Source organism: Puma concolor, chromosome A2 (genome assembly GCF_028749965.1).
Source record: "Puma concolor isolate L17-30 chromosome A2, mPumCon1.1.hap2, whole genome shotgun sequence".
In the NCBI taxonomy this organism is placed as follows: domain Eukaryota; kingdom Metazoa; phylum Chordata; class Mammalia; order Carnivora; family Felidae; genus Puma; species Puma concolor.
In genome coordinates, this window is record NC_141668.1 from 5876223 (window position 1) to 5902167 (window position 25945).

At 56.7% G+C, this 25945-nt stretch overlaps 2 protein-coding genes and 1 long non-coding RNA gene across 3 annotated transcripts in view; 2 read left to right on the forward strand and 1 right to left on the reverse strand.

Annotated features, from left to right (window-relative positions):
- Positions 1–4023, forward strand: part of RHEB (Ras homolog, mTORC1 binding) — a 44239-nt gene extending 40216 nt beyond the window's left edge. Inside the window, exon 8 of the mRNA XM_086685991.1 lies at positions 3500–4023. Within this exon, the coding sequence (XP_086542117.1) occupies positions 3500–3592 (93 nt within the window). The 3' untranslated portion in view covers positions 3593–4023. The remainder of the gene's footprint in view (positions 1–3499) is intronic.
- A 14068-nt stretch (positions 4024–18091) lies between these two features.
- CRYGN (crystallin gamma N) lies at positions 18092–25301 on the forward strand. The gene is made up of 4 exons (XM_086686004.1): positions 18092–18422; positions 20074–20322; positions 22394–22539; positions 25103–25301. Exons 1-4 carry the CDS (start codon positions 18402–18404, stop codon positions 25236–25238), a joined length of 552 nt encoding a protein of 183 aa, XP_086542130.1. The 5' UTR covers positions 18092–18401; the 3' UTR covers positions 25239–25301.
- LOC147582938 (uncharacterized) lies at positions 21528–25620 on the reverse strand. The gene is made up of 3 exons (XR_015243843.1): positions 25365–25620; positions 25146–25274; positions 21528–22491 (listed from the first exon to the last, which is right to left on the reverse strand). It is a non-coding gene; the product is annotated as an uncharacterized LOC147582938 (long non-coding RNA).
- Between the last annotated feature and the right edge of the window lie 325 nt (positions 25621–25945).

Below are 25945 nucleotides of genomic sequence, written 5' to 3' on the forward strand. Positions count from 1 at the left end.
ACGTTTGTTGACTCTAGATGGGGGGCTGGCTGATGGTTACACGGTTGTTTCCATTTTTCTGTGTGCTTGAAAATCTGCATAGTAACAGTTTGAAGGTGGTCAGAAGGTAAGAACGTCCACTTACAAGATCAGTAAGTCCCGGGGTGTAGCATACGGCATGACTACAGTTAACAGTACTGTGGTGTTTGTGTTTGTATTCGAAAGTTGCTGATGGGCGCCTGGGTGACTCGGTCCTTTAAGCGTCCGACTTCAGCTCAGGTCATGATCTCACAGCTCGTGGGTTCAGGCCCCGCATCGGGATCCAGGCTGATGGCTCAGAGCCCGGAGCCTGCTGCGGATTCTGTGTCTCCCTCTCTCTCTGCCCCTTCCCTGCTCACGCTCTCTCTCAAAAATAAACGTCAAAAAAAAAAAAAAATTACAGAAAGAAAGAAGTTGCGGACAGAGTAGCTGGCAAAAGTTCTCACAAGAACAACGGTTGTAACCTTGCGGCGGTGGCCGTCGACTTACTGGGGTGATCGTTTCTCAGTGCCCACGACTGTCAGATCGTTAGTTGCGCTCCTTAAACTAACACCGCGTCACGTGCCGGTTACACCTCATGTAAAAAACGTTCGTCAAGCTGGGGAGGGCAGCCGAATGGCCCCAGCCACCTTGGTTCTGTTCGCTGACTTCACTCTTCCTCTCGGGTGAAAATCGGAGGGTCCTCGAGCACTTGTCCCATCGGACACGATAATTAAACTGGCATCGGCAGCAGCGTCGTTCAACTGCTCGCGTAACCCCCGCGCGGAGCGTGCGCCGCGTTCCGCGTGTGTCCTTCCTGCCGGCCCCCTCGAGCACGTCCGTCCCGAGCGGGCCCTGCGCTCCAGTGTGACGAAGAGGCGGTGCCTAGGAAGGGCCGCTGCCTCGGGGTCACGTCTCCTCTTGAGAACGACCTCGAGTGGTTTGCTTGAGGTGCGTTCTTAGGCCGTTTGGTGTCGGGGTGCAGGCCTCCTCTCTGGTTTACGCCGTACGTCCCTGCAGCTTAAGGATCGTAACGTGATTCTGGACGGGTGTGCTCTTTCGTCTTTGTGTTTCCTGTAGAGGGTAGCCTGGTGCTTTTTGAACACCAGAGAAAAGAGGAATTGTGCCGAAGGCTTAAAAAGAAAAGATTCCCGCTACTGTCCTTGTCTGCGGCTTTGATACATTTAGCAAAGTTATCGGATGGTAGCCGAAAACGTAAAAGAAGGCAAGGGTCCTGCATGGCAGCCTCGAACGTCTTAAGCCAGAGAAGATCAGGGACCGAGTGATCCACTCACTGTGGTCTGTTCCATGCTGGCCCTGCTGTCCGATCAGCAGGTGCCTTCTCCGACAGGAAGCGAGTCCTTTAAGGCCAGAAGATCTTTGTACCCAAATCGGGTAAATACAACAGTGACCCGCGGTCCTTGGGAAACCCGTGTCCTGGTCAGTTATCTTAAAGGCCTGTCTAGATGTGTCCGCTCCCTGTCACATCTCGTACTCCTGCCCACACCGTCTTGCAATGTGCTAAAGAGATGAGGCGAGCCGAAGCCTGGTGAGTCTCTCGCCGCCCAAAGGGACTCTAATCCCTTACATTAGAGGTGTGAGTGATTCTAACCCAGATTCCTGCCAGGATGCTCACTGCTATTCGAATAGAACAGGGGAGAGAAGTCGTGTAGTAAAGACACACGCACACACGCGTGCATCCCAGTAGTCATGTGATCAGAGATCAGCCTGTGTGAACCGCTCAGAGGTTTTATTGATTTTCAGATCAATTCAATCAAGTCAATTTTATTGATTTTCAAATTTTCAAGCATAGCTTGTTTGTAACTTGTCTCACGTACCTCGTAAGCGGAGTTCAGTGGGTTTTGTTAACAAAGCCTCGATGGTAAGAGCGATGGGAGTCCGTGAGAACGCTACCCTCTCTTGCTCAACTGGGGGGTGAGTTGGCGGTCCTGGCGTGTTTGTTGTGGCGACCCACGGCTCTGCTTCAGCGATGTGATGAAAGAGAGCACACTTGGGCACAGTCAGATCACACAGATAAGCAAGAAGAATTCTGAGGTTTATCTAGGACGCCAGATTCCAGGCACACCGAATCGGGGAGAGTCTGGCACGGGTTTTTCCAGGCCTTTTTCTGTGCATTTTTGTAGGGTGAAATAAACGACGTGTTTGTACAGTCCTGGGAAAGGAGGAAAGCTTGCTGCAGCCAGAGACCTTTAGAGAAGAGGGTGGGGGCGGGGCAGGTGCGCCCAGGCTCGAGGGGCAGTCAGCTTGGCGGACGGGGATGCAGAGTTCTCTCCTGGACGCTGCGCGTTTTCCCGGCGAACTGTAAGACACAGCAGCCGAGCGTGAGAACGGGGAGAGGCGCCAGAAATTCCAGGAGAAAGGCAAGGCACGAACCTCCATCGGCGTGGCGGGGGGGGGGGGTGCGCCAAGGGCCCCCTTTGGAGTCGGGGTCCCAGGGAGACAGTGACTGGGCGGGTGCTGGCTGTGGCTGCGGGCAGAGAAGGTGACGCCGGTGGCGGTGGTGCTGGGAACAGAGTGAGGGGGGACGAGTGGTTAAGGGACGGGGACGTGTCCTCGGATCAAGGAAGCTGGTCCCTGTGGGGCCGAGAATTGTGGAGTTTGGGATATTGAAGAAAAGTGAGAGGGAGAGAGAGAGAAGGAAGGTGGACACGGTGGGTTCTTGGCCTTGGGTGTTGGAGGGGTGACCGTTGGTATTGACAAGGTCTAGGCGCTGCCCCTTGAGGCCTTTGAGAACAGGGGCATCTTGTGATCATCGGGGGCTGGTGTCCCGCCTGAGAGGGGATTCCCGGCTCCAGATAACAGTGACTCCTTGTGAAGGGCCCTTGCGCCGCCCACCAGGCTGAGAGGCTACCACTGAGAAAGACCGGTCCCCCGGTCACGGGAGGCGAGGAGGTCCCGGGGGCGGAGAGCGGTGTTGGACACAGTGACACTGCCCCAGAAGGAAGGGGGGAGGTGACTCAGGGTTTGCACGTGGCTCGAAGGTGGCTTATATGATTGCACGGCTGCCTACGAGTCGAAGCTGAGCGTTTTAAGGAAGTGGGAGGCAGAGGTCTGGAGGGTTCGCGAGGAGCAGGAAAAGCCCCGCCCTGGTTTAGGGCCCGTGGGAGCCGGGCCGCGAAGGGGACACGCGCTGCAGGGGAGAGGGGTGTTCTGATGGGGAACGGGAGCCGACGGGTGAGGAGTCCTCATACCGGACCCAGAAACTCCAGGGGCACCGTGGGGTCGGGGGAGACCCAGGGGCAGCCTGCAGTGACCGTTGATGACGGGGACCAGAAGCAGGATGAGAGGTTAGTTCTCCGGTCAGGTGGTGTCGGGGTCTGGGCGGTTCTGGGGTCTCTCCGCAGCTGCACCCCCACCTGCAGGGGTGGGGGACGGCGGGTGGCGGCGGGCCTTCTTCAGTCCTGCCTGCGGGACCGGCACCAGTCAGGCACCAGGGCTCCACGTTAAACCTAACGCTGTCTGGCTGTGTCTTTGATTTCAGACTGCTGTTGACGTTTTTAGAAGGATAATTTTGGAGGCAGAAAAAATCGATGGGGCCGCGTCACAAGGAAAGTCTTCCTGCTCGGTGATGTGATCCCGCCGCGGAGCCCGAGGACCCCGGGAGCCGGTCCTGCCTGCAGAAGCCGACTGCCCGTTACCCTTCAAGAGAAACTCCGCTGCTTTTTCCTTCTGTTAACCTGAAAGATTTCATTTGGGTCAGAGCTTTTTCTGGCCCCACCCACCCCCCCTTTCAGATTATGTTAAACTCTGACTCTGTCCAAATGAGTTCACTTCCATTTTCAAATTTTAAGCAATCATATTTTCAATTTATATATTGTATTTCTTAATAATATTATGACCAAGAATTTTATCGGCATTAATTTTTCAGTGTAGTTTGTTGTTTAAAATAATGTAATCATCAAAATGATACATATTGTTACACTACTATTAACTAGGCTTCGATATATCAGTGTTTATTTCATTGTGTTAAATGTATACTTGTAAATAAAATAGCTGCAAACCTTAGTCCCTGGTGCTACTTGGCGAGGCTTCTAAGGGAGAGTCCCTGGCCTCCTGGGGGTTTGTCTCCCAACCTTGGCCTTGAGGAAGGCTCAGGTTGGAGTGCAGGAAGTGGTGGAGGGGGCGGCCGCAGGCAGAGGTGAGTGCAGCCTGGGGGCCCGTGACCCAGGGGTTGGGGGGGGGGCTGGTGGCTGGTGGGGCCCACCCGGCGGGCAGCTGGCAAGAGCTGGGGTGGCCCTCCACCGACGTCGTCCGAGGGAGTTAGTCCCCAGGAGTGCCCGCCCTCCCCTCCCCCCTCAGAGCGCCCCCCTTGAGCGGGGTGCACGCGGGGTGCGCCTGGCCCAGCCTTCCCCACACTTGCCTCGCGCTTGCCCGTGGGCTGCTTGAGGGAAAGGAGGAGTTGGGACTGCTTCCTCTGTCTCCTTACGCCAAGCTGGGTGTCCGCCGCAGACAGGATCCGATCCAGACCCCACCACGCCGAGTCGTCGCGGGGGTCGGAGAATACGGCCGGTTGAGTGTCGCGTGAGAGACTCCGAGAACCGCCTTCAGCTCCACCGGGAGCCGCAAGGAGGAGGAAGGAGCGTTCGGGGTGCACAGCGGCCGCCCCGTCGACTGTAGGTCCGGCCGAGGTTGAGTGGCGCAATTCCTCAAATGTTGAGACAGCAGTGGGGTTTTTTTGACAACACGGTATCGCCGCTTGTTACTAACGGGGTTGATCCTTGGGCCTCAGGTTCTATATGGGCATTCAGTGTGGGGGACAGCGCGAGATCCGGACGCAGTGCGTCCCGAGCTTTCTGCGTACGACGGGAACTCGAGCAGCACGTTCGTGCCGGACGCAGGTTCAGCTGTCACAGGGGCCCTGGAGGTGGCGGGGTGCTCCTCTCTGTGGCCCGGTTCACCTGGTCGCTAGGTGTTTACCGTTCTTGATTTTTCTGACGTTTTGTTTAAATGTCAGCTCGCGTACAGTGAGGTGGTTCTGAGTGTCGCGAACACCGCGGGGAAGTCTGCACCCTTGTAGAGCTCGCATCTGACCTTGCACAGGGCCAGCCGGTCCCACCCCTCAGGGCGCTGAGCCTGTCCGCAGACGGCCGATTGCCTTACTGGTTGGATGGTTGGACAGAGAGCGTCTCGCGTGTCCCTCGTGTGTCCCCGGGGCGGGGCGTCGGCTCCACCAGCTGGTTACCCGCAGGTGACGGCAGGGGTGGTTGGTGTTACCTGTTTGTGCGGATGTTCGGGTTGGCTCCGCTGCGTGAAGAGGGTGCCGCCCCACTTCTAGGGGAGGAAACCGTCTTAAAGGGGTTCGCGACTGGTTAATGTCAGTAACCAAATCCGTTTTGTGTCCTCTGTGCGAATGTGGTAGCTGGGCTTCTGAAGAAACTCTGGCAACTGCCAGATTTGACTTAAATTTTTTGTCACTTAATACCGTGTTCAACCACTTCTGGGCCTTTTTTTTCTTTTTTTTTTTTTTTGTTTTAACATTTCTGAAATCCATATGAGCCTTGCGATCAGTGAACAAGCGTTGCGTTGTGAAAGATCACATATTTCTTGGTGCATAAATGTGGTTTTAGATTCATTGAAGTACAGGACGTGCAGATATAAAAGTATTCAAAACTCTCCAGCTCACAATAAATACAGTTCTAAAATCACATTACAAATTTAAATGAACGTGATGGAATTTTGCTGAACCTAGGTTGCCCGGCCACTTAACCCTGTCTAGACCGCCAGCCACATCTCCCCCACACCTCTCACGCACGTCACCCCCTTGTCACCACACCCAGTGGTGTTCCTGGTTTCTTTCTCGACCTTTCAGCAGCATGGTACACGGCCGGTGACTTTGCAAGCCCTCCCCCTGCTTCTGCAAAACCACGTTTCCCTGGTTTTCCTCCATCGCGCCGTGGGCACGGGTCTGCTATTTCCTTCTCTGCCAAACCTCAGTGGGCCCTTGCCCTGCCTGCACCCTCTACCCGGGTTTCTGTGGGGTTTCTGCAGGCACAGATTTCACTAGCGTGTTTCCCGAAGGCTCCAAAGCTCACACCTCCCGCCCTGACCTCTGGGCTCTTCTTCCGTGCCTCCTAGGCATCTCAGATTTATTATGTGCAAATTGAATACTTGATCAAGCCTCCACCTGGGCCTCCCCCTAGACCATTTCAGGAAATGACACCACTGGCCGCTGGATGCTAAAGCTGGAAAGTGGGGCGGGGAGGGCCTCCTCTCCCTCTCCCCTCCCATCTCCCTTGCAGTCTGTCCCCGCTGCACACTGGCTTCCTGCGGCGGGTGGCACGCCCTCCAAACCCTTCCCGCTTCCCACCAAGTCAGCTTGTTGAAAACTAATTGCCTCATGTCACTCCCTCCTTACAATTCTCTAATAACAGTCGTGCCAAAATCGAAACTCCCGACGCTTGAAGCCTACCTAGCACGATCCAGCTGGCGCTTAACGTCACCGGCCACCGAGGCTGTTCTCTGGTCACTCTGGCCTCGGTGGTTCCCAGACTCTCCTCCCTGGACAACGCCCTTCCCCAGACTTCCCTTCCAGGCCTCCACATGGTTTATCGAACAGCGTGGCACCCGTCACCATCCGTCATTGTGGGTCCTCGTATACACTGCATGTTCGCGGACTAAATCTGCCTGCGGCGAAGGCCGTGAGAGGTCTGTCCCCGGGACCTTGACGCCCCCACCAGCCTCTCTGAGCGCGGGGCCGGCCGAGAGAGATGTTCCAGTGCACCAGTTGTTAAAAGTAACAAGATTTGTTACTGGTTTATGAAGTCCTCTTTCTGTTTAATTTTGTAAAAATATTTTTTTTTATTTTTACATTTAAGAAAAAAATTTTTAACGTTTATTTTTGAGAGACAGAGCGAGACAGAGCTTGAGCGGGGGAGGGGCAGAGAGGGAGGCACAGAATCCGAAGCAGGCTCCAGGCTCCGAGCGGTCAGCACAGGGCCCGACGCGGGGCTTAAACTCACGGACCACGAGATCATGACCTGAGCCGAAGTCGGACGCTTAACCGACTGAGCCACCCCAGGCGCCCCTGTGAAGTCATCTTTGAAATCAAACAGAAGAAAAAAGTTTCAAAAACTACATTCATGGGGCGCCTGGGTGGCGCAGTCGGTTAAGCGTCCGACTTCAGCCAGGTCACGATCTCGCGGTCCGTGAGTTCGAGCCCCGCGTCAGGCTCTGGGCTGATGGCTTGGAGCCTGTTTCCGATTCTGTGTCTCCCTCTCTCTCTGCCCCTCCCCCGTTCATGCTCTGTCTCTCTCTGTCCCAAAAATAAATAAAAAAGGTTGAAAAAAAAAAAAAAAAAAAAAAAAACTACATTCACTTATCCTGTCTTGTGTAATTACCTGCCGGTTCCCCTTGCTGGCGCTCTGTGATTACCTGGTGACCTCACTCCGGCCCGAGACTCCCTCCGGCACTTTCTGCGGGCACGTCAGCCAGCTGCGAGTTCTCCGGAGTTTTTGTTTATCTCCTTCATTTTTCCAGGAAGACCTTGCAGGATGTCGAGTTCTAGCTGGAGAGTCTCTGCCTCAGCCCTTCCCGACCCGTCTTGGTGAGGTCTGTCGTGAGCGGCGCTGCTCGACACACAGTGCTCCCCTGGGCTCCCAGGAGAGCCTTTTCAGGTCCCCCTCGGACATCTCATTTTCCAACAGTTTCTTTTCTTTTCTCTTCTTTTTTCAGCTTTTTTGTCATCTTGCTGTTTGCTCCCGTGTCAGTGAAATGCCCGCTGATTGTTTTTGATAGATACCGTGGGGAAAAGCGGGCAGGTCAAGTATAAAGACAAGCTTTGCAAGGTGGAGTTTTCCAGGGAACTGCTTGATGGGCAAATCAGGAGTTTTCTGAGCGTGGGGCTTCCAAAGAGCAGCAACCCCAGCGTGATCCTTCCGGGGGCCGCTAGGTCGCTGGCTTTTACCCAATTGCGGCTGCTGGTTTTCAGGGCACCTCGGAGGTGGGGTCCGGGGCTGGCCGGAGGGCGAGTGACAATGCCACAGAGCTCACCTGGGCTGAGAATCCATCGCTTTTCTTAAATAAACGCTCCCTGGTTGCTGCGAGCCTTTAGTTGATTTCCAGAGTTCTGGAGAAGTCGATTTTGGGGGGACGGTTTTTGCCAGTGTCCTCACCGGGTTCTCAGAGGCCCTTTACCGCGGGGCCTGTGCCGTCGCGAGGAGCCTCGGCAGGGAAACACAAGAGTAAGTGAGCCTCTCTGTAGGGCTGCCTTCCAGAAAGTTCCCTTTGAATTCGGCCCACGTCTGCTGCGGTGTGGTTGAAATTCCCCCACCATTCACACAGGGCACTGGGACTGGGACAGCTTTTACTCGCTTCTTGAGCCTACCCCATCAAGGGCTCGTAACGAGGAAGGAGGGTGTCCTCTGCCGTGGCTCGTGCTCACAGCAGATGGCGGCAGTACCCTGTCACCGGGAAGCCAGTTGGACGGCCCAGAACATACGCCGAGGCCTTTTAGGTTATCGTGTAAATGGAGGCAAAGAGACAATTCCTGGAGAGTTCTGGACTCAGGGAAATGTCTCCGGCTCCCGTGAGCTGCGGCCTCGCCCGAGAAGTGGGCACACTGCCGTGTGCCCCCCTGACCCAGCCTCACGGGTACTGCCCGTCCCAGCATCTCCGGGAGGGAGTGCGTGCTTGCCCGGGACCTCGGGCTGCCTGGGCGACTCCAGCCGACCAAGACTGTTGTGCATACTAATTAATAGGGGCTGCCTGGAAGGCCCCGTACCAGGGGGAAACCAGGATGCCTTCCAAAGCATTCCTCAGGAGATTCCAGAACCGTTCCAAGTCTCCTCCCCCTCCCCCAAGAGGGCAAAGGTTTACGTTAAGCAAGAAAGGTTTGCATTAAGCAGAACTTCTGTGTTCCCCATCTTTACATCTTTCTGTCCCTTTGATAACCTCCTAGTGTGGAGGGGGGCGGGGAGGGTCTGTTCCAGAGTTCCAACCGGAAAGCTGAGCCCGGGCATCGGTCTCCACAGGAGGGACCCGAGGCCCAGAGACAGCTCCCAACAATCAGCCCATTAGTTTGCACCACACCCTGATTCGCACTGGAACCCCAAATAAGTGGAGCATAGATGGGACTAAGACTCAGAACGAGGCAGCCCTGGGTCCCGAGTCTCCAAACGTGTGTCTCTGGGCCCCCCCCCCCCGCCCCCACACTCCCTGGTCTTGAGTCCTTGATCCATAAAACTTCCCTCGGCCCTTGTCACGCCACAAGTATGAGAACCTCGGCTGTCCCCAAAGCCCAACCAAGGGCAGAGTCACAGTCCTGAGGGTTGTCAGCTGCCCCCGTTTTACCTGCTGCCAGGGTCCCGCTGTTTCTGGAGCTTCCCGAGCGTCCACCCCGTGTCGCCAGCCGCAGTGGGTACGACTCCAGGATTCCTGCAACGTCACGCAACTGGAGAGGCAAGACAGAGGGGTGCCCGGGGGGCTCGGGCGGTTAAGATTTCTGCTCAGGTCCTCGACTCACGGTTTGTGAGATCGAGCCCCGCATCCGGGCTCTGTGCTGACAGCGTGGAGCCTGCTTGGGATTCTCTTTCTCTCTCCCTCTCCCTCTCTCTCTCTCTCAAATAAATAAACGTTAAAAAAAATTAGGGGTGCCTGGGTGGCTCAGTCGGTTAGGCGTCCAACTCTTGGTTTCGGCCCAGGTCATGATCTCACAGTTCAGGAGTTCGAGCCCCGCACGGGGCTCTGCACTCACAGGGCAGAGCCTGCTTGAGATGCTTTCTCTCCCTCTCTCACCGCCTCTCCCCCACTCACACTGTGTCTCTCTCTCAAAATATGTAAACTTAAAAAAAAAAAAAAAAAAAGCCGGAGCGCCTGTGTGGCTCATTCGGTTAAGCATCCGACTTCCGCTCAGGTCACGATTTCGCGGTTCGTGAGTTCGAGCCCTGCGTCGGGCTCTGGCCCCAGGTGTCAAGGACACCTCGATCTCCCGCCATGCTAATAAAGGAAACGCAGGTCCCTGTCTGGACCCACAGAGCTCGGTCTCCATCACACCTGCAGCGGAGAGTGTCCTGCTCTGAGGAGAGGCCGCCTGCTCCCTCAGATTCCCAGCGGGGACCCCAGTTTCCATCCTCGAAGGAGAATGATGGTGCGCACGGGAGTCAGCTGGGCTCCCAAGGCCCCTCCGGCCCCCATGTTCTGGTACAGCCTAGGAAACGGCCTTGGCTTAGATTTCTGACATAGGAAGTTTCTCAGGAAATAGCAAAGGATTCTGGAAATATTACGGCCTCAGCAATCGGGACCTTTCACCCAGTTCTTCCTGCCACCCGAGAACGGCCCCGGGCCCCGGTGGGGGCCTGCACCTCTTGATATCTGACCTTACAGAAACAAAACAGCTCCCGCAGGGAGAGGCCACGCAGGAGGAGCTGACTTCCGAGTGTTCTGTTTTATCTTTGTGTTCCCTCTTCCAGCCCCCGTCTCAGTAGATGAGCAAAGAATCCGGGTCAATCAACACCGGAATCTCTGGCTTTTGTATGGGGCAGGGCTGTGGGGTGGTTACGTCCGGAACTTTACCCTAAAAGGCCTTACGCGGAGGGCCAGCCCGGTGTGGACAGCTGGAACAGCTGGGAAGGTTCCACTCCTCGGCTCTGACGCGGGGACTTTTTATTGTCCCGTAACAGGAACCACTCCGAGGCACGACCTCTTCTGTGCCTGTAACCGGAGCGTCGCGTGAAGCTGTAAAATGTTGGGAACAGTTTGACGTCCGCCACTGAGGCCCAGGGGCCGCCGCCCCACCTCGGGTCAGCGGTTCTCGAACATGGGCCTCAGAGGCACCTGAAGGTAAGACGCACAGGGGCCTCACCCTAGAACTTCCGATTCTGGGGGTCCAGGTGGAGCCCCAGACATCCTCGCGTCTGACAAGTGTCCAGGGCCGTGGCTGCCGCTGTTGCTGCTGGGCCAGGGGCCACATTTTGAGAACCACGGACTCAGGCCATGATACCCGCAAAGAAGGGGGGCACAGGCCGGAGTCCCACGCCTGCAGGATCTCACAGTGTAGGGGGGGTGGCCTACCTCCCGCTTTGCCTGGGACCCGGAGGCAGCTGTAGGTTGAACTGTATCCTCCCAAAAGCTGTATTGAAGTCCTGGTTCCGGGTACCTGTGAACGTGGCCTTACTTGGAAATAGGGGCTTTGCAGAGGTCATCAGGTTGAGTGGGGTCACACCGGAGCAAGATGGGTCCTAATCCACTGACTGACGTCCTTATAAGAAGAGGAAATTTGCCAGATTGAAGGCAGAGGTGAAGGCAGAGATGGGCGGGGAGGAGGCCACAGGCCAGCCACACGAAAGCAGAAGCATGGAACATTCTCCCTCGGAGCCTCCAGAAAAGGAACCCAGGCTGTCGACGTCTGGCCTCCAGGACTCTGAGGGGTGGTAAATTCCTGTCGTTTCAAGCCCCCCAATTTGTGATGCTCTGCTGGGGCTGCCCTAGGGCCCTCCCACAGGGGCTGTCTCGCAACCTGGGACTTTCACTTTTTTAAAAAATCTCTTTAATGTTTATTCATTATTTGAGAGAGAGAGAGGGAGAGAGAGAGAGAGAGAGAACCAGTGGAGGAGGGGCAGAGAGAGAGGGAGACACAGAATCCGAAGCAGGCTCCAGGCTCTGAGCTGTCTGTACAGAGCCCGATGCAGGGCTCAAACCCATGAACTGCGAGCTCGAGTTGGATGCTTAACCGACTGACCCACCCAGGTGCCCCGGGTCTTTCACTTTTAGAACTAGGACAGCTCGAGGCGCCTGGGTGACTCAGTCAGTTGGACGGCTTAGGTCATGATCTTCAGATCCATGAGTTCGAGCCCCACATCAGTCTCTGTGCTGACAGCTTGGAGCCTGGAGCCTGCTTCAGATTCTGTGTCTCCCCCTCTCTCTGCCCCTCCCCTGCTTGTGCTCTCTCTCTCTCTTTCTCAAAAATAAACATTAAAAAACTTAAATTTTTTGATAAATAAATAATAAAACTAGGACAGCCCTTGGGGCACCTGGGTGGCTCTATCCGTTGAGCATCCGACCCTCGGTTTTGGCTCAGGTCATGATCTCAGGGTTGTGAGATCGAGCCCCACTTCAGGCTTTGTTCTGACAGTGCAGAGCCTGCTCGGAATTCTCTCTCTCTTTCTCTCTGCCCCTTCCCCGCTTGTGCTGTCTCTCTCTCAAATAAATAAATAAAAATTTTAATAATAATAATAATAAATAACACTAGCACAGCGCTGGCAAACCGGAGCCCCTTGGCTAGGACATCCTAAAGGACACATGGCCAGAACTCTCCAGTTTACAAAAGAGGAAGCTGAGGTTCAGAGTTGTGACCTGTTGTCCAGTCTGTTTCGGCCGCTATGACGTGGAATGCCACAGGCTAGGGGGGTCGGAGCAAGGTATTTGTCATCGTCCGGAGGCGGGGAGTCCAAGATGAAGGCGTGAAAGCCCGGACACATTTTGGTGTCTGGTGATCGGCGCTTCCTGGTTCCCAGACAGCGGTCCTCTGGCTGTGTCCCCTCATGGTGGAACAGGAGCTTTTGCCCAAGGGCACTACGCCCATTGGGCGCCTCCCAGAGGGCCCACCACCCCCTCATAGCGTCACCTTGTACATCCACTTGCCACATATGATTCGAGGGGGACGCGTACGTTCAATGCATCGCACCTGACAAGGATCGTCTAGCAAATTCATGTGAGACCCAAGCCTCGCACCCGTTTTCTAAGAGTTGACCGTGATCCCCGGATGAGTCACATCCGTGTCAATGCATAACGTGTACACGCATGTGTGAATGTGAGTGGCCGTCCGACCAAGCCATCCAGGGTGCGGTGGGGGCTCTTTGTGCAGATTCAGATGCAGTAGGGTCGAGGCAGAGCTCTAAAAGGTGCATTTCTTGGGGCGCCTGGGTGACTCAGTCGGTTGAGCGTCCGACTTCGGCTCGGGTCATGATCTCATGGTCTGTTGGTTCGAGCCCCGCGTCCGGCTCTGCGCGGACAGCTCGGAGCCTGGAACCTGTTTCGGATTCTGTGTCTCCCCCTCTCTCTGCCCCTCCCCCACTCACGCTCTATCTCCCCCAAAAATAAATATAAACATTAAAAAAAATTTTTTTTAATGTGCATTTCTGACAAGTGCGAGGTGATGCTGATGCCCTGGGACCAGAGGCCACGCTGCCTCGGTTTACACAACCCCTCAGGAGGGTGCAGCCCCTGGAATAAATAAAGATCGTGCACCGCTTGCCCGGACGACGGGGACCCACGTTCTCACCCTTCCTCTGCCACCAGGTGGACGGTCCACATTTCTGGATTCACCTTTGTGTTTCCATCTGCAAAATGAAGAATCCTTTGAACTGAATTGGTCGTTCCCAACTATGCATGTTTCAAGCTGCATTAAGGTGTGCTGCTGCGAGAATTTAAATTTCCCACTTTTTGGCCCGAATAAAGGTGTTTTCAATTTTAAGGCTGTTTTCCCTACAGTTTTCCTTTAACAGGTAGCAGGTGCAGCCACTTGCGGTTGTGATTGGATCCCAAATTATACATGGATTTTTCGAGTATCAAGTCCTCCGCCAGGCCTGGTAGCATCCCCGGGGTGGGGGGGGGGGGGCGGGGGGGGGGGGCAGTGAAACCCGCCGACGGAGCCTTCAGTCCACCGGCCAGGTTTGCACTGTCGCCCCCTAGAGTCTGAGAGAGGCACAAATCTCGGTGCTGATTTCTTCCACATTTCCGGACCGTCTACACCTCCCACCCGTGGATGGGGTCCCAAGGCCTGCCCTCTGCCCATGGGGCACACACGACAGAGCAGGCCAGTGCCCCACGGCCACTCACAGTTGCTGGTTGTGACCTGTGACCGGTGCCAGCGACCTGAGAGGCTTTCCGTGTTTTCTCCCTCATTTTCTGAGGTCTCTTCTCGGGGTTTCTGGGTTCAGGGTGAAGGAAGATCTGAAAGCAGGGCTCCCTGGGAAAGGGAGGGGAACCGGACCCGCTGGGAGATGCTCTGCCCTGGGTTCTGCGTGTTAAGCGGCTCCAGGCAGGAGGGAGGGGACAGAGATGGCATAATGTGCCCCTGGTCAGCCAGGTGTCCTGGCCCCAAGCCCTGGAAGGAGGAGCTCTGTGGGATTTGAGGTTCCGATAGAGTGAGTCTCTTTCTCTGTTTCCACAGACCCCAGCTTTGAGTGGGGCCAAGGGGCCGTGTCTTTTAGGCTTTCTGGTCCAACTGGCCACCCCAGAGTACAGCCCTCATCCTGCCACCGTCTCCTGATGGGTGACTGGCCACCAACAGCTCGAGTGTGACCCTTCCTGAGGGCACCATAGCGCCTGGCCTTTGGGCTCACACACACACCCTCGTTTCAGACAGCTGTCCCTCCTGTCCACCTGCTGCCCTCTGCTGGACCCTCCTGGATTCGAACAGGAAGACACGGTGCTCCCGTCATCCTTTACCCCCGCTGGGGCAGAGCTCCTGCTGTGGACTAGTTTTGGTTTTTTAAATTTTTTTAATGTGTATTTGTTTTTGAGAGACAGAGACAGAGCGCGAGCAGGGGAGGGGCAGAGAGAGAGGGAGACACAGAATCCGAAGCAGGCTCCAGGCTCCGAGCTGTCAGCACAGAGCCGGACGCGGGGCTTGAACTCACGAACCGCGAGATCGTGACCTGAGCCGAAGTCGGACGCTTAACCGACTGAGCCACCCAGGCGCCCCTGCACTCTAGTTTGGATCCGAAAGCAAAACCCCTTTCCCAGTGTGAACTCCACAAACTTCTCATCCTATTTGTGACGCTACTGTGGAAATCACGTCCCCACTTGTATTAGCCAACTGTGCCCACATGACCTGCCTCTTTCTGCCCATTTTGCCTCTGCCCCCAACTGATGGGGTGCCCCCTCCCCAGTGCTCAGCCACCATCAAGACTAAGACCATGTGGGACGCCTGGGTGGCTCAGTCGGTTATGCATCCAGGTCTTGGTTTCGGCTCCGGTCATGATCTCACGGTGTCATGGGTTTGAGCCCCATGTCGGGCTCTGCGCTGACAGCTCGGAGCCTGGAGCCTGCTTCACATTCTGTGTCTCCCTGCCTCTCAGCTCCTCCCCTGCTCATGCTCTGTCTCTCAGTAATAAATAAACGTTAAAAAAAATAATAAAATAATAATAAAAATAAAGAAAGAAACTTAAAAAAAATGTACGAATTGTAATCTCTTTGAGGGTAAGGGCACGAATTTTGCATTCAAATCCGAGCCCCAGTGCGTACTTACTCTGTGACCTCAGGCCAGTGACTTACTCTGTGCCTCACTTTCTGCATCTACAGAATGGGGGTGGTAATAATACCTGCCTCTTAAGATTGCTGAGGGACTTAAGTGCATAATATACGTTGTGTTAGTTGGTTGGTCCCTGGCTGCATAAACGCTGTGAGATTACTGTCCCTGGTGTTGAACTTGCTTTAATTCTAAGCCTTCCTGCTACCTGCCCCCCAGTAATTGGGGGGTGTCATTATTATAACCACCACTAGGGGTCAGGCTTTGGCGCCTCTCACTTACCAAGCACACTTCTCCGGTGGGAGAGGGGCCAAGGGGATGTCTCGAGAACCCAAACGTTCAACTTTTGCGGCTCCCACCCTTTCTTTCCCTGCCCTGACCCAATACTCACTTCCTCCGCTGGAGACCTCCAGCCCCTCCTCTGGGAGGGAGATACGTTCGGTCTTCTAGAAGTAGACCTAAAACAGGGCAGAGCCAGAACCCGGTGAGGCTTGGCCCTGAGCAACCCGGAGGAAGCTTTCACCCCTTCCCCCCGGAGGTTCAAGGCCCCACTGGTCCACAGACAGGCCCCCCTCAGAGGGGCGCAGATTCTGGCTAAAGGAGCTCCCTCCCTGTCCACCAGTGGCCAGGCTGTCCCCAAGCTGCCCAGTGCATTTTCCGGGCACACACTAACCCAACCCCAACATCCCGATGCTAACATGGTACCATTGGCCTACTCGCCCTCATTTACTCCTGCATTTATGCAGCCTTGGCTGCATCCAGTGGAGGTGGAGGTAAGTTCCTGCTTCACCCAGCAATTTCACACAGAGGCGTGGCCCCCAGACTCTGCGGGATTGGCCCCTGGGGCATTTGGACATTTGAAGGTGTTTCCATTCGTCAGAATAATAGAGGAGGGACAAGCCTTTAATGGGCAGGGACCAGGGGTATTTGATATCGTGCAACAAGCAACAAGGAACAGTCCTACGATTTCACCCCAAACACACTGTATTCTTTGCGTGTTGTTTTTTTTTTTAATGTTTATTTACTTGAGAGAGAGAGAGAGAGAGAGGCAGTAGGGGAGGGGCAGAGAGAGACACACACACAGAACCCAAAGCAGGCTCCAGGCTCTGAGCTGTCAGCACAGAGCCCGACATGGGGCTCGAACTCACAAACTGAGAGATCATGACCTGAGCCTAAATCAAGAGTTGGACACTTAACAGACTGAGCCACTATTTCAGAAACTGGGGTCACAGACAGTACAATAACAGTAAAAATATTCAGAAGGATACTTGTACAATGTTACCACACTGTAAGAATGTATATTATTTCCAGGTACACACATAAGAAAGGCATGAAAACATTCAAAGAAATAATAAACACAAAAATCAGGCTAGTGGGTATTTCTGGAGAAAGAAGGCTTTTTTTTTTTTTTAATGTTTATTTGTTTTTGAGAGCAAGAGAGAGCACGAACAAGGGAGGGGCAGAGAGAGAGGGAGACACAGAATCCGAAGCAGGCTCCAGGCTCCGAGCTGTCAGCACAGAGCCCGACGCGGGGCTCGAACCCACAAACTGCGAGATCACGACCTGAGCCGAAGTTGGACACTTAACCGACTTAGCCACCCCAGTGTCCCCAAAATAAAATTTATATCTAAAAAAAAAAGAAAGATCCTTAATTTTCCCAGTTAAAAATAAGGGAACAGACTTTCCATCCCTCGTTTTTCTTCTAGACTTTCTCTCTCAGTTCATCTCATATGTATGCACGTCTCTTAATGGCTAAATAAGCGGCTTGCCAGACTGAAAACTCAGGAATGTTTCCTCCAGGAGCTGGGAGCCACCTCTCTGAAACATAATCATCAGGGTAGATATCGCCCCACCTCCCGGTTTCCTGGGTGGAGAGGGCTTAACGCCAGCTGTCCCTTTACTCTGAATTGCAAAACCTATCTCCCAGCACAAAGATACAAGGAAATCAGCAATTTCTCTTGAGAACACACGTGTGACGAGTCGCATCTGCCTGACTACATAAAAGACTGAGATGTCCTGGTCTTTGCAATCTCTGCAGCAGATGGCCTGTGATACACTTCACATTCAAGTTTAATGCTTATTCAATAATACAACGGTTTTCTTCCTCTTCTACCTGTATGAACAGGCTTCCTGGGTTGGGAGATTGTGCTTTTAATTATATTTCCCCAACAGGGCCCGTGTCGGGAGGCAAACGCTGGAATGTGTGGTTTGGCCAGCGTGGATTCCTGTGGGGGCCACGGCAGGGCCAGGTCCGCTGAGAGGCCTATCCTTGGACAGCCTCCCGGAACAGGGGCAAGGTCACCCTGGTGCCCCCAAGAGTTGCGTGACCTCCTCTTCTGAGTCGGAGGCGTCTCATCTGTGAAATGGTGCTGAAAAATACTTTCCTCAAAGTAGGGATCAAAGATGAGCATTGATTGGGGGTAGGGGACAGCATTCAGGGAGCAAGAACGAAGGAGGGCAGGAAGAAGGGAGGACCACTTGGCATAGAGATGGGGCTGGGGGGGACAGCCACCAGGCATTGGGGGCCATCGGAGCGGTGGTGGTATGTTTCAGGTGGGGCTGGAAGGTGAGACCAGAGCAGCAGGCAGGGGGCCAGTCAAGGGCTGTCTTCTTTGCTCCCAGGAGCTAGGTTCCGAGCTTGTATCCTTGTTACTGAGAAAAAACTCAGTAACAGCCTGAACGTGGGTGACCAGGTGAGAGAGGGACGGGGCGGGAGGTCTGGGAAGGCTCTGTGCCCAAGGAAGGGGCAGCACGGATCCACACCCTGAGCGCTAGAGACGCCCCAGCCCAAGGCCGGGGGGAGGCAGTGGGGCCCAGCACGTGTGTGTGTGTGTGTGTGTGTGTGTGTGTGTGCGCGCGCGCGCGCGCGCGCGCCCCTGACTCAGCAGGGACCCCCGGCGGGCTGGGGTCAGAGGCAGAGTAGACCCTAGGGGTGCTGGCTGGGGCTCGCTGGGCCGCGATGACCCCGCAGGCACCCGGCCGTCCCCGGGCAGGGGCGGGGCGCATGGCCGGGCTCCCGGCGCCCGGGGTTCGGTCCCACGGGCGGCCCGGGGCGGGGCGGGGCGGCCCCAGGCGGGCTTAGCGCACCGGACAACACTAACGCCCGGGCCAGCAAATCTTTTGTCCGGGGCGGCGCTGACCCAGCAGGGCGCCGCCCGCTTATAAAGGGGCCTGCAGCCCGAGGGGCGGGGACACCATGGCGCAGTGCTCCGGCAAGGTGAGTGTGGTCCCTCCCGGCCCGCCCGACGTTAACGACGTTACCCACACTGCGTTCCACTTTTCCCCCCGTTCCGGGGAGGCGGGGGCCAAACCTAACTCTTTGCACCGTTCGCCCTTTGCATCTAACAGACCTGAGCGAAATTGGCAAAATGTCCTACCCAAACTGGGCGCCCTGGCCTCTCTGGTGTGGGAGGTGGGAACGCCCCGTCCCCACCCCCTCCATCAGTGGCTCTGGAGAGGTTTGAGGGATCCTGGAATCCTGTGGGTGACTAGTTCTCCCTAAATATCTCTGGGCCATCGGCCAGGCCTGTCTTGGGCAGGAAGGTGGCAAATTTGGATCTCCCCCAACCATTCTCGCTGGCTAATCCGATGCAGCCTCTGTCTCCAGGGGCCGCATTCAGGGTTAGTGCGTGAGCACATTATTCAGTCTGCACTGGCTAGGTTATGCGTCAGTAACAGACAACCCCCAAGAGCCCCTTGCGCCCCTGCACACCCTCCCCCAGGCCCAGAGGCACAGCTGGGGAGTCACGCCCTGGGCTCTCAGAGCTTCTGCCCAAGGGGCCCAGAAGGGAAGTCCTTGGCATGGGCACAAATGATTACACCGGTTACCAGGCCCCAGGAAACGTTAATTTGTACTTTGCCAGGGCCCTTCGAGGCGCACAATTCTTGAAAACCAGATAGTTACTGAATGGTTGGAGTTTCAGGGTCCACCGCAGTAAATGAACTTTGGGGTTGATAGCGTTCATGGTGTTTAGTTTAGGGACAAGGAGAACCTGTCCGTGCTACGTTGCCGTAGGACATGGTGTCTGAACTGCCCACCGAGTTGGTAATGTTCCAGATCTGACACATGCCTGTCACCCACAGGAGAGGCCTAGTACACAAAGGGACGAGTTGCATTGAAAAAGCCCCCTTTTTAGCCATTAATCCCTGCAGCAGGCTCTGACTGGTCTCCCTGCATTCAGTGTCTCCCGTTAAGGGGCCCGGTCCCAGGCACCCGACTTTCTGAAAATTCATTGTTTGGTTATGATGATGGGGTTGTGGGTGAAATGCTTTTTTTCTGAAAACACTTGGATGTTAGGTTTTAACAATGAACAAAAATTGAGTGTAAAGAATGCAGTGGGAGGGGCGCCTGGGTGGCTCAGTCTGGTTGAGCGTTGACTTCGGCTCAGGTCGTGATCCCGCAGTTGGTGGGTTCGAGCCCCGCGTCGGGCTCTGTGCTGACAGCTCAGAGCCTGGAGCTGCTTCGGATTCTGTGTCTCCCTCTCTGTCTCTGCCCCTCCCCTGCTTGCACTCTGTCTCTCTCTCTGTCTCTCAAAATTAAACATTAAAAAAAATTTTTTTTAATGCATTGCGAGTTTGAAAGGAGCCTGTTTTCAAATGGGCCAGGGACAAAGGGGGAATCCCTGTCCCCAGATATTTTCTGAAATTTGGTTGCTCAACCGTGAGCTCCTAGAGTAGGGAGGGCCAGGCCCTGGACCTCAACCCACCTTACATTCATTCCTTCACCCAGCTAACAGTGTTGAGCCCCTGCTGTACGCAGCTGGCCTGGGAATCAGGGTTCAATCGAGGGTGTTGGACCCCAGCTGTCTGCTCCCAAGACTGAAAGGAGAAAGCCCCTGACCCTGAGCCCTCTAACCTGGCCTTTCTAGATCACCTTCTATGAAGGCAAGCACTTCACGGGACGGAAACTCGAGGTCTATGGGGACTGTGACAACTTCCAGGACCGAGGCTTTATGAACCGGGTGAACTCCATCCGCGTGGAGAGCGGAGCCTGGGTCTGCTACGATCACCCCGACTTCCGGGGCCAACAGTTCATCCTGGAGCACGGCAACTACCCTGACTTCCTCTGCTGGAACGGCCACAACGACCACATGGGGTCCTGCCGCCCCGTGGGGATGGTGAGTGGGCCTCTGGCTGGGGGCCTCCTGCCAGAGTGACCGAGGGTCTGTGCTGCATGGTCTTCCCAGCTTTAAGATCTGATGAGGCTGTGGGATGTTTTAAAAGGCAGAGATGCCCCCCCCCCCAACAGACCCGCCATCTCCTCCCCCCCCAACCCGTGTGTGGGCTGGCATGGGAATGAACAGGAGAGCCAGAGCCAGCTTCTAGAAGTCCTGTTTGTGTTTTTGAGAGAGTGGGGGAGGGGCAGAGGGAGAGGGAGAAAGGATCCCAAGCAGACCCCAGGCCCAGCACAGAGCCCGATGCAGGGCTTGATCTCACGAACCGTGAGGTCATGACCTGAGCCCAAGTCAAGAGTCGGTCGGTCGCTTCACCGCCTGAGCCCCCCAGGCGCCCCTGCCCCTGGAGTTTCTATACCTGACATTTACAGGCACGTACCAGGGAACCACCTTCCATTTCTGATCCCAAAATCTTGCTGAACTTTCCACTTAGAATGCTGTTGGAAATATTAGAAGTTTCGATTTGCAACTGGACGGGGGAGAATGTAACCTAAGCAGGGCTGATTCGGGCCTGGTGTGTCCGCTCCTGTGGGTCATTTTGTGGTGCTTTTCAGGCGGCTTTGATGCTCTGGCTGTGGAATGACTGAAGGAGGTGACTAAGTCACCAGCTGGTCCTCGGGGAATTTGGGGGCGGGTCTCTGGGAGCCACACGAGTGGCTGTCATCTCACAGCGTGGCCCAGTGTGTGTAGGGAGAGCGTAGGAGGGACGTCACTACCCACGGTGATCATTCATGTCTGCCCACCGCCCCCCCCCCCCCCCCGAAGGGGGATCCGAGGACGTAGGATTCACACAAGTTACAAGTGCTAGCTGACCGGCTCTGAGGTCCACATGGTCAGGTGGGAAATGGCAGATTCCTGAACCAGAGGGTCCTCAGAGTCTCAGCCGTGTGTCTGTAGAAGGACCTGTCCCTGGATGTGGGGGCCAGGTGGTCCTAAGTGAACATCTTAGGAACCCCAGGGAAGGGGCCTCCTGTATGGGGCCCCCCCCCCTCTCTTCCACACGAGTCCGGGGCTTTGGCATCTCAGATTGGAAGTATGCTCCCTTAGTATTTCCACTAGGCCAGAGACATTTGGAAAAAGGAGTTAATGTGGTTGGCCCTGGATCTTGCATACTGCTGTTTAAAAAGAAAAAAAATTTAAGCTTATTTATTTAGAGACAGAGCGTGAGCAGGGGAGGGGCAGAGAGAGCCGGAACGAGGGAGAATCCCAAGCAGTCTCCACACTGCCAACGCAGAGCCCGATGTGGGGCTTGAACCCACAAAACCGTGAGATCATGACCTGAGCTGAAACTCAGTGTCAGGCCCTTAACCTTAACCGACTGAGCCACCCACACGCCCTTGCATAATGCTGTTTATATGTAAACTATCCCGGAGCCTGCTGGGAAATGGCCCTCCTCTTCGGAAATGCAAGGAATCTTATAGGGAGCTATATAGTGTCATCCCAGTAAGCCAGCTGGGATTCCAGCAAATGAGATCTCTGTTATTTGTTTTAGATTTTTGGCTTCGTGGTTTAATAAAAGGTTCTGTTACAGTTTGTAAAATATTATCCTTGAGAGGCTTGCCCGTGGCCTGAGGCCCCAGGGTGGGGATGAAGGGCAGAGGAATGCGTTGGTGTGGCTGGGGCCTACGTCCCCCAGTGCAGGCACCAGAAGGGAACCCAGTGGCCCAGGCCTTGGTCAGAGCTCGGCCACTGTGTCCCCCGGCGGTCTGGCCCACTCCAACCCTTGGATTCTTTAGTTGAGGAGAGAGGAGATTGGACTGGTTCAGGGGCCCTGAGGCCTTTTAAAGTGATCGACCCCTCTCATCCAACCAGATCTCATGTCCCAGAACAAGCAGAGTGCTGGGTGGGCCACTTAGGTTGGGGTGGCAAGCACTCACCGCCCCCCCCCCCAGCATCGGGTGCCCCGAGCCCCGGGGCGATTCTGAGTTTCTGGCCACGTGGGTTCTGTGTTGGGGGGGAATGGGACTCAGCGCCGTTTGCCTTCTTTCCTTCCTCCGCTCCCGCGGGCCCGCAGCATGGGGAGAATTTCCGCATGGAGATCTTCGAGGGGTGCAACTTCACCGGCCAGTGCCTGGAGTTTCAGGACGACTGTCCCTTCCTGCAGAGCCGGGGCTGGGCCAAGAACTGTGTCAACGCCGTCAAGGTGTATGGGGACGGCGCGTGAGTAGAGGCCGCAAGGCTGCCGACCGTGGCCCAGCTGGGCCCTGCACAGCCAAGTGTGTGGGGAGGCCGCCGGGCGGGCCCGACCCCAGCAGCAGGGGAGGCCCGGCACCCCCTCAGCTGCCTCCTCTACCCCAGTCAAGCAGCGGGGAGGCTTCCTCCGTGGCTCCAGAAGGCCGTGGTGAGGAGACATGGGGCCCCAGAGGTAGGCCTCCCCAGTGGGAGCAGACGTAGCAGGGCCCTTTGCGGACTAACGGTTCTCTAAGATTAGACTGAGCTCGGGGACAGTACTTTGGTCCGCTCGAACCAGAGGAAGCCCGCTCACCCTGCACACCCCGGTCCTACTCGGCCAAGGGGACCCCTGAGCTGGAGCTCTCCTACCGAGCGGGCAGACCCCTGCCACACAGCCCCTCCGGGGAGCTGGACGTCATGGCGGCTCACTTCCAGTGGACAGGTTGTGGCCACGGGGGTTCTGCCCAGGGCGTGTCTGCCCTGCTCCTGGAGAGTGGTCAGGACCCCCGTGCTGGCCTGGCTTCTGCCAGCCCCCCGTATAGTCAGCTCCTCCTGTGAGCCAGTGGGTAGCGTCATCTCCGTTTACAGAGGAGACAGCGGAGGCTCCGAAAGTGACCTGGCCCCCGCTTGCTCGCTCGTGAACGGCACAGCGGGGGCGGCAGCCAGGCGTCAAGTCAGAGTGTCCCCGGTGTGGAGCAGGGAGCCTCCCCTGACCTCAGTCCTGGCCCCTCTGCAGAAGAGCCCCACGTGGGTTCCGGGAACGTGGCTCCCGTCACAGCAGCCAAGGGGTCCAGTTGCTGTCTGCATGCCCGAGGTGGGGGATCAGGGCACGTCGCGAGAGGTTCAAGAGTGGTCACGGGAGGGACTGAATGGAGGTTGTGGCTGAGCCAGAGGGAGCACTGGACCCCTCGCCTCCCCGGGCCCCCCCACCCAGGGGGGTTCTCTCCTCCTTCCCAGAGTCCCAGGGGGCTCAGCTCCCTCCCTGCTATTTCTCTGTCACTCTGACTCTATCCAGGGTTCCTTTTCTGCTGTCTGCCTTTCTCTGCCTTTCAGAAATGTTTGCCCTCAGTTGAAGGCCTCTGGGAATCCGGGGGTAGAATTCCAGAACAACAGTTTGCCTGGAAAACGACCGGCTAAATTATGTCTCGTGAGGCCAGAGTCATACCTTTGCGTGGAAGGTGTCCTGAGACCCCAGCCACAGTCCCCCAACACCCACCCTGGGAAGACTCCAGGGGCCTCTTTAGGAAAAGGGGGCGGGGGAGGGTGGGAGCTAAGAGTTTTGAGTGCAGGGGCCCGGGGTCTCCCGGAGCTCCCGCCTACTCAGCGGCTGTGTATGGCCAGCCCCACATCTCACCCGGGGCTCTGCTCTCCTCCCTACGGGGGTTCACCCTTTGCTCCTGTGACTACCTTTAAAAAAAAAAAAAAGTAAGCCCTTGGCCAGGGTGATGGCCTGGACCACCGGGTCTGGGGGTGGTGACCTCCGTCAAGCCCTTTCCTGGGGTCTGATGGGGAGCCTCCAGGCAGGTCTCCCTACCACCTCCCAGACACCAGCCACGGTGTTCCGCTGGTTCCCGAGTCAGCTCAGGATCGACCTGTCCCCACAGACATGGGTTCTGGGGGGCATTTGGAGGGAAATGTGCCAGGTCGCTCTCCCTACTTCCTGCCACCCCCCAAAGAGCACAGTCCCTGCTGTGGATGGGCCACGCCCCCTCCTCCCTCCCTCTTCATGCCTGGTCCCCAAAGTCACAGCAGGAAGCCTGGGATGCGGGAGACGTTTACTGCAGAGGCCCAGCCTGTCCTTCCTCTTCTTCCTTTTGGGGACTCCTGCATATACGCCCCGAAACCTTGGGCCTGAGCCACCCACGGGCATGAGGAGGGGGAGGAGGGGGGGAGGGGCAGGAAGGCTAGGGGTGTGGGGAGGCCAGGGTGAGCCAGGTCTGCCCTGAGCTCCCCAGCGGCTCACGTACTGGGCCTCTCTCTTCATTCCTGACCCCTGACCCTTGTGCAGACTGCGCCAGGAGCCAGATGTGGAGTCGGGATGGGGCAGGGAGGGGGTGGCGGGGGAAGCTGCCCTCAGCAGGCGACTCGGGCCGCGGGGGGGGGGGGGGGGGGGGGGGTTGGTGAGGGGGTTGGCGTGTGACTTGGGCAGTCACTCCCTTCTCTGGGCGGGCTGGGCTCAGAAACTCTGAGTCTGTGTCTCAGCCAGGAGAAGGCTCCTTCAGCAGCCGAGTGCTTTGTGGGGGCGAGGGCCACAGTGGGGTTCGCTGCAAAGACAGAGTCAGGGCACCCCATGGCCTGGGCCGGAAGGACCCCAGCGACTGGATCGGGGTGTGTAGCCCCGCTTTGCTTCCCGCGGTGGAAGAGCCAAGAGTGAGGAAGCATCAGAAGGGAGGAGGAGAGGCCAGCCCCACAGGCCCTGCCCCACACCTCTCCCCCTCAGCTCGGGCCCCCACATTGGCCGGGAGGGGTGAGGGGTGGCGGGCAGGCGGGAGGCGGTCAGACCCTGTGCTGCTCAGCGGCTCACGGCCGCCTGGCCTCCCTCTGGCCGCAGGTGGGTCCTGTACGAGGAGCCCAACTACCACGGCCGCATGTACCTGGTGGAGCGGGGTGACTTCCGCAACTACTCGGACTGGGAGGCCCACAGCTCTCGCGTCCAGTCGGTCCGCAGGGTGGTCAACTTCTTCTAGCGGCAGCCCCTTCCGGCCCCACCCTGGGCTCAGACCCTGAGGAATAAAGATCATGGAAAAGGAGAGCTGAGCTGGCCTGAGTGATTTCCCCGCCCCTCCCTGACCGTGGGGCAGCCGGCAGGGCACCTGGGCCCCGGGCTCAGGCCGGGGAGCTGAGGGCGGCGGAAGGGGCCAGAAGGGATCTACAGGCCCTGGCGCCGAGCCCTTTCATTTGACACGGGAGAGGCGTGCGCCCTGAGCGGGAAGGACAGCCTCCGGTCCCAGAGCCAGCTCCCCGTGGAGCCAGGATAGGGCCAGAGCGCCTGTTAGGGGAGAGTCGGGGAGAAGTAAGGGGGGGCTGAGGCCGCCGCTCCCTCCCGGCTGTGCCTCTCCTGACTCAGCAGCCCCGGGGCGGCCAGGCCATGTGGTCTGCTCTGCAGCCAAACGCCTGACCCAGGGTTCATGAGTCTGCCTCTCTGGCTGATCTTGGCCTTGGGGTTTACGGGAAAGGCCCCTCTGAAAAGATGGGCTGGGCCTTAGGGACACATTGCCCGCTTGATCGTGTAATGGGGGCTCAGAAGATTCGGGAATACGCGGACCCCGAGGCAGTGGAGGAGGAGACTTGGAAGGAGCCGTCAGGGCTGAAGACCATCGCTCCCGCGCCCAGCCTGCTCCCGGGGCTGGGCAGACCCAGGGGCCTGGCTCCCTTCACCCCCTTGGGTGAACCC

Excerpts from the sequence above, each read along its gene's own strand:
- CRYGN (XM_086686004.1), top strand. The coding sequence starts at position 18,402 with ATGGCGCAGTGCTCCGGCAAG. Across the intron at positions 18,423-20,073 it reads TGGCGCAGTGCTCCGGCAAG|ATCACCTTCTATGAAGGCAA; the intron begins GTGAGTGTGGTC and ends TGGCCTTTCTAG. Across the intron at positions 20,323-22,393 it reads CCTGCCGCCCCGTGGGGATG|CATGGGGAGAATTTCCGCAT; the intron begins GTGAGTGGGCCT and ends GCGGGCCCGCAG.